Source organism: Wyeomyia smithii, chromosome 2 (genome assembly GCF_029784165.1).
Source record: "Wyeomyia smithii strain HCP4-BCI-WySm-NY-G18 chromosome 2, ASM2978416v1, whole genome shotgun sequence".
Classification (NCBI taxonomy): domain Eukaryota; kingdom Metazoa; phylum Arthropoda; class Insecta; order Diptera; family Culicidae; genus Wyeomyia; species Wyeomyia smithii.
This window is the reverse complement of record NC_073695.1, coordinates 59704774-59712661: the sequence shown is the minus strand read 5'-3', so window position 1 is coordinate 59712661 and position 7888 is coordinate 59704774. Positions and strand designations below refer to the sequence as shown.

General features: G+C 43.2%; 1 protein-coding gene across 1 annotated transcript in view; it reads left to right on the top strand.

Moving 5' to 3' along the window:
* The first annotated feature begins 223 nt into the window (after window positions 1-223).
* Window positions 224-7888, top strand: part of LOC129722725 (uncharacterized) — a 232909-nt gene continuing 225244 nt past the window's right edge. The window contains exons 1-2 of the mRNA XM_055676415.1: window positions 224-1133; window positions 1211-1293. Of these exons, the coding sequence (XP_055532390.1) occupies window positions 972-1133; window positions 1211-1293 (245 nt within the window). The 5' untranslated portion in view covers window positions 224-971. The remainder of the gene's footprint in view (window positions 1134-1210; window positions 1294-7888) is intronic.

The following is a 7888-nucleotide window of genomic DNA, read 5'->3' as shown; positions in this document are numbered from 1 at the left end:
ATGCAAACAATATAAGAGACAACATAAAACGGCGAGTTGGATCTGTCAGGTCTGAGCCGAGCAAACACACACACACACAAAAAAATATATGGGTGTCTAGCCCCTAGATTCCAACCACCCGTAATACGTTACCTCAACTAGATATCCTTTAACACTCAGTTTTAATTGTTTGTCAAATGACAACATTGCGCGACGTTTGCGAAAACACAAAACAAAATCGGTACAAAAGAGCAAAATAATCAGCTAAAGTAATAAGCAAAGCAGAAACAAAAAAAATCGACTTTGGATTTCTATGGTTCCAGAGTGTGACTGATGGTCATCATCGTCGTCGTCGTTGCAAGTGTCAAAAGGGAAAATTCCTACTGGCAGCAAGATTTTTGATTTCGTTGAACGGGCGCTCGGGAGTGCGACACATTGAATTCAGCTTCGACAGTGCATGTGTTTTGTTTTTCGTCGTGCGATATCCGAATCGGGAAGCGGTGATCCGAGGTTCACGATTTGAACTGTCTGTTGTGGAGGAAAGTTACTGAAAAGTGATAAGTTTGGGTTTTTGTTTCACAAACTGGACGTCGGTCGGGAGTGTTTTTGTTTTGCGACGTCGGTCGACTATCGTCTTGGTCTTATCAAGTGCTGTTTGCGATATTCCGTTTCAGAATAAATCATTCGATTGCACATATCGTGTTTATCAGTGCTGTGTGTGCATATCATTGGTTCACCTGTGCGAAAATTTGCTCTACCGTTCGTCAGTCGGCAGCAGTCACAAACATTGAGCTGGAGAAGGAAATCGATCGCAGACAGTGTGGTAACCGCTGCTAGGAACAGAAAAAGAAAAGCAATCACAAGGTGACAAATTAAATTGTGACTCTCGCCGTCGTCGTTCAGGTGCTAGAGGATACCGCTGGAAATTGTGACTGTTGCTACCTTGTCCAGTACCATCGACGCTGTTCTGTTTTAGGTTTTGAGGGCTCAGCATGGCAGAGCCAGAGGTGGCAACTGCACCGCAGGAACCTGCCGGGCCTGCCGGACCGGATCCGGCTCCGAATCGGAACAACGATGCCAGAGGCGGTGGTCAAGGTGCTGCTCCACCTCCGCAACAACCGCAGCCACAGCCACGAGCTAGGAATAATGCGCAGGTATGAGCTACGCACTGTTGCAGAACAGTTCGGAGAACTTTATTTTCGGTGATGACTTATGCTTTTTTTCTTTTTAGAACCCTCTAATTAATGTTCGGGATCGGTTGTTTCATGCTTTGTTTTTCAAAACTGCTATCGCTTACGCTCAGTCAGTACCGAAGTGAGTATTTTTTTTTTTCATCTATAATTTATTTGACACGGCACAAATACAATTTAATGTTTAACGGCGCCAATTATATCTGGTAGCTTACTTTCTAAAGTATCTTAATAACTAGAAGCAAATTTTTCATCCTCGCTGCCGACTACGAGCTGAAACTAAATGTAACTTAAGGCTATAATATTTTGCATTAAAAGCACTGGTTTACTGTATGATGGTTTTCATTGCCATAGGTAAGCACATGTTCCGCTGCTGGGCCAAGATATTACGGACTGGCATATTGGGTTGTCTTCCTCGGGACCTGAGAGTATCGTGCGGGTCTAGTTGCTGTTTCCGGATCCGGGGTCTTAACGTGTTCTTGTCGTTTGGTTGGATGTAGGCGGAAGGGAATAGGATTAAACTGGGGCGTGGATGGAATTCAGGAAAACGTATATAAGGGACATGTAGGATAGGTCACGGCTCGCCAAGACATCACGAACAGGAACAGCCGGCTGCCTACTTTCGGCCTGCAGGGAAGCTATTAATTTAGACCTGGCGTCACGGTGTACAGGGCAGGGCACAGGCACAGATACCACTTTCCCCGAGCCCAACACGACGGAGATGCGCGTCAAATCTATAGTGATTGGACATAAGCCGGGACATCACGCAAATGAAATCCCGACCTACATCCAACCCCTTGAACCACCGGTTCGTCGACACCTTGGGGATTATGGAAATTAACCACCTTCCCAGTTCCCCTCTGGTCCAAGCATTTTGCCAACTGATGATCGTATTCTGACGCACAAATGAGAAAAATTCATTAAAGGCAAATGGTCTTTCATAAATTCCACCGTTTGTTGCGCCCACCTTAGCCAAAGAGTCCGCTTTCTCATTGCCCGGTATCGAGCAGTGAGAAGGGACCCACGCTAAGGTAATCTGAGTAGATTTTTCGGATAAAGCACTCAGATGTTCCCGTATTTTCCCCAGGAAATACGGAGAGTGCTTAACATCTTTCATCGATCGGAGAGCCTCAATGGAACTGAGACTGTCCGTAAAGATGAAATAATGGTCCGTGGGCAGTTTTTCGATAATCCCTAGGGTGTACTGAATTGCAGCCAAATCTGCGACGTAAACAGAAGCAGGATTATCAAGCTTATGGAAGACGGTTAAATTGTTATTGAAAATACCGAAGCCAGTGGACCCATCAAGAAGTGATCCGTCAGTGTAGAACATATTGTCGCAGTTGATGTTTCGATATTTATTGGAAAAAATTTTGGGGATCTGCTGCACGCGTAAATGATCCGGGATTCCACGAGTTTCTTCTATCATGGATGTTTCGAAAAACACAGTAGAATCAGAAGTATTTGATAAGTCGACACGATTTGGAATATTCGAAGAAGGGTTAATATTATGGGACATGTGATTGAAATACAATGTCATAAAACGGGTTTGAGAATTAAGTTCGATTAACCTTTCAAAATTTTCAATCACAGGAGGGTTCAAAACCTCACATTTGATAAGAATACGAGAAGACAGGCTCCAAAAGCGGTTTTTCAATGGTAGTACTCCAGCTAAGACCTCCAAACTCATCGTATGGGTCGACTGCATGCAACCCAAGGCGATACGCAAACAACGATATTGTATTCGCTCCAGTTTGATCAAATGTGTGTTTGCTGCGGAGCGGAAGCAGAAACACCCGTACTCAATGACAGACAATATCGTTGTTTGGTAAAGCCTTATAAGGTCTCCTGGGTGGGCTCCCCACCATTGTCCGGTTATTGTACGAAGAAAATTCACTCTTTGTTGACATTTTTTCATCAGATACCTAACGTGACAACCCCAGGTGCCTTTAGAGTCGAACTAGATATTTTTGTACCAAAGCCTGAGAAATCGTTTTACCCATTAATTGTGTTTGAAGCTGAGCAGGTTCATGCTTCCTAGAAAAAACTACTATCTCAGTCTTCTCCGGAGAGAATTCGATACCTAGCTGTAAAGCCCAAGCAGACAAATTGTACAAGGTATCTTGCAATGGTCCTTGCAAATCGGCAGCTTTGGCTCCTGTAACAGAGATTACACTGTCGTCAGCAAGTTGTCTTATCGTGCATGAATTTGCCAGACATTCGTCGATGTCATTTACATAAAAGTTGTAAAGAAGGGGGCTTAAACATGAGCCCTGGGGAAGACCCATGTAGCTAATGCGAAAAGTTGCCAAATCGCCGTGCGTAAAATGCATGTGCTTTTCGGACAGCAAATTGTGCAAAAATTGTTGCAAAATCCTTGTCGGTGAAGTTTACCCGAAAGAATGTCAATAGAAACGGAATCAAAAGCCCCCTTAATGTCCAAGATCGCAGACGCCATTTGTTCTTTGCGAGCATACGCCAGCTGAATATCTGTTGAAAGCAACGCAAGACAATCATTCGTCCCTTTGGCACGGCGGAAGCCAAATTGAGTATCTGATAGTAGACCATTTGATTCGACCTAGTGGTCTAAACGACGGAGTATCATTTTATCCATCAATTTCCGGATACAGGATAGCATTGCAATCGGCCTATAAGAGTTGTGATCAGAAGCTGGTTTCCCTGGTTTTTGGATGGCGATCACCTTCACTTGCCTCCAATCCTGCGGTACAATGTTTTGCTCCAGGAACTTATTGAACAAGTTCAACAAGCGCCTCTTGGCATTGCCGGGTAGATTCTTCAACAAGTTGAATTTGATTCTATCTAACCCAGGTGCGTTATTGTTACAGGACAGGAGGGCAACTGAAAATTCTGCCATCGTAAAAGGTGATTCTATCGCGTCGTGACCCGGAGACGTATCACGAACAAAGTTTTGCGCAGGAACAGAGTCCGGACATACTTTCCTGGCAAAATCAAATATCCACCGACTTGAAGACTCCTCGCTTTCGTTGACCGTTACGCGATTCCGCATTCTTCGGGCTGTGTTCCAAAGAGTGCTCATCGATGTCTCCCTCGACGTCTCGTTCACGAACCGACGCCAATATCCGCGTTTCTTTGCTTTAGCCAGGCTTTTAAGCTTGGTATTAAGCTCCGAATACCGTATATAGTCGTCGGGTATACCTCCCTTCTGGAAGGCCAAAAACGCGTCGGATCTTTGCGTGTAGACATCGGAGCACTCTTGGTCCCACCACGGAGTTGGAGGCCGCTCTTTGATCGTTACGCCGGGATATTTCTTCGTTTGGGCTTGCAACGCGGCGTCGAGGATTAAGCCCGCGAGGAGGTTGTATTCTTCAAGTGGTGGGTAATGTTGAATCGACTCGACCGCTTTTGAAATCATTTCCTCGTATAACTTCCAATCGACATTCCGTGTGAGGTCATACGGAATGTCAATTGGTCGCATGCGAGATGAACCGTTAGTAATTGCAATAAGAATAGGCAGATGGTCGCTACCGTGAGGATCGAGGATTACCTTCCATGTGCAATCCAACCGTAGCGACGTCGAACATAAGGATAGATCCAAAGCGCTTGGGCGCGCTGGAGGTTTCGGGATACGTGTCATTTCACCGTTGTTCAAAATAGTCATGTCGAAGTCATCGCAAAGGTTATAGATTAAAGAGGAGCGGTTATCATTGTAGGGGGAACCCCAAGCCACACCATGAGAGTTGAAGTCCCCCAAAATCAAACGTGGCGAGGGAAGAAGTTCTATTAAATCAAAGAGCAACCGTTGCCCAACCTGTGCTCTGGGAGAAATATATATTGAGGCAATACAAAGCTCTTTACCTTGTATTGTCATTTGACATGCGACAACTTCGATGCCTGGAATCGAGGGGAGGTTAATACGATAGAAAGAATAGCACTTTTTAATCCCTAAAAGTACTCCTCCATATGGGGTGTCTCGATCAAGGCGAATAATATTAAAATCATGGAAGTTGAGATCAATATTTGAAGTAAGCCAAGTTTCACAAAGGGAAAATGCATCGCATTTGTTTCTATTTATTAAAACTTTAAATGAATCCATTTTTGATAAAATACTTCTACAATTCCACTGTAAGACAGAGATAGAATCCCTCGTATACGCAGATGAATTAGGCATCGAAGGATACAATCGCTGCAAGGAGGGGCCATTGGGCAGTCAGCTGCCTCAAAAATGATCTAACTGTTGGGAGGAATGCTGTAAGAAAAATTTTGTGCCGTTGACAAGAGACACAGACCGCAATTGCTTGCAATCTATGATCTTTACTTTTACGTCGTGACACAAAGCATTTTTGAAGCAGCCAAAACCGCTTGCCAAGATACACTCGACCGACAGACTCGAATCGGTTATGACACCGGCGATCTCCACGTCTCGTGCGGGTATATAAAGGCGATACTCGCGTGTGAAAAGCTCGGAGCGAGCAATAGCGTTGGCCTGTTCCAGGTTGCTGACCACGACACGGAGCTTGTTGGGTCTGACCATGGAGATTTCGGTCACGGCCTTGTACCCCTCCGTCAGGTCTTTCGAAATCTGCAGGATGTTTAACGGTTTCGATTTCGGTCCTGCTTTTGGCCGAAAGAAAACAGTAAAGCTGCCCTGAGATCCGTCCGGGTAAAGCCTAGGGCGAGTGGGGACTGGAGAATTAACAGAGGAAGGGTTGGCAGGAGGGACAGGGTCGGAGGGGCTCGGGGATGGTGGCACGGGAGGCGAGGGATCTACATCCATCGCGCTAAATTTAACGCACTAGCGCCGACAGAACACGTACCTCTTTACTTCTCCTTTCAGCAGGGTTGGTTGTCCGAACGGTCGAAGCTGCAGCCGTTACAGCCAGCAGCACCAATACAGCAGCTCCAAACAGCCACCAGCAGCGAGCCGGGTGTGTGATCACTCAGCACAGCGACACAACTCGCTGTCAACTGTTGGCTTCTTCTTTTTCCTCCTTTGTGTTGAGATTCTCGTCCACTGCTGTAGCACAAATCACTTAGCAGCCAAATCGGCTTACGCACCAGCAAACAGCCACGATGCGAAACAGTTGCACAAAGGCGAGCGACCTTGAACCTTCACTCGACCAGGCAAACAATGCCAACACTTGCTCGCGCGTCTTCTGTTTTATATTCTATCGGAGCGATCACCAAACACGTCCTATACTGATGCGTGTTCGGCACAGAATCTGAAGTGAGTATTGTTTACATTGTTGATTATCAAAAAGTACTCAGTTCGTAAGGGGTAAGGCAACTTCCATGAGCAGAATACATTAACGTGTGTTTGTTCCGTGGAAATTATTATCTTCTTCTACCAGTGGTTTGGACTTTCTCAATGAGAAAAATCTCTATGTTAGAAAACTCTTGAACTTTCATCGATTTGAAAGTATTCAAAATTTGGGCATAAATTTTGCGTATCGTATCGAATTAAATTGATATGTTCGAATTGAAGACTATGTTTTATTTTTCACATACATTTCGTTCTGATGGAAAGTAAATACTGTGAAAATTTTAAAATAACATACTATACAAAATCATGTTAAAGCTCAGAACCATTTTCTTTTATTACGCTCCAACAGTTTGTACTTTTTCTTCCGCAAACCAGAACATGCACGGAAATTGGTGCTTCTCATCACCATAACAAAGCTTTCATCACAGACAAACAGACGTGCCCCTTTGAAGAAAAATCCTGAAAAATCTTCGTTCTTATTCGAAACGTTACACTCATGCGCCACCCTTTGAGCTTATTGACTACTAACTTATTTCCGTAAAACGGTTTTTGTCTTTGCTAATGGGTGTGCACGCTTGCTTAAATCAACACCAGCGGCGTTACTGGCGGTTTTTGTCTTTGATAATGAGTAATAATGACATTATGTACTACCCACTAAGCAAAAGATAAAAAAAATCGTCATTTTTCTGTTCGATAAAATCGTCATCGAGGGGCACGTCTGTTGTCTGTGCTTTTATCATATATTAATTTTTGACATAATCGGAAAAGTTATGTCCAATTTTATTATGATAAAAATCATGCACAATTTAAAAGCCAATTCTCGAGAACCGCAACCACCTTTACAAGGGAGGTTGTATGGAATTTCTCCGATCAGACTGAAACTTTCGTGGTTTGTTTATCTATATAACAGAACAATGTTTTGCATAATGTCAGATTTTTTGAAAATGGGTAAGTGGGGTAAAAAAGCATGTCAAAAATTGATGTCCAAAAGTTGTTAAAAACGTAAAATTGTTATAACTTTATGAAAACTGAATCGATTTTCATGAAAATTGGCATGTTTATTCTACTATATCAAGAGAACAAAATGAGGGTTATTGGAAGTTGCTATCGGGAATACATAATGAGATATTCGCATTTTTCTAAAAAATGAAGTTTTAAATGTTTCGGGAAAAGAACGACGAGTGTTTTAAGTGCCTTTCTATTTATTTATGCCTTTGTTTTTACTTGTATTTCTCGTTTTTCATGTTTGGTGTTTTCTGCTCTTATTTTACCTTGCTTTTGATGTTTTTTTTTCAAAATTTTTGTTCGTTTTCATTCCTGACTTTTCCTTTTTTCTCTTGTTTCTTTTGTTATTTTTTTTGCTTGCTTTTTTGTCTTTCTTGTCTTCATCGTCTTTCTGTGCCTCTTGTTTTCACTGTCTTTCATGTCTTGTTTCTATTGCACTTCTCATCTGTTGGTCTCTGGTTTTTGTTGCGTT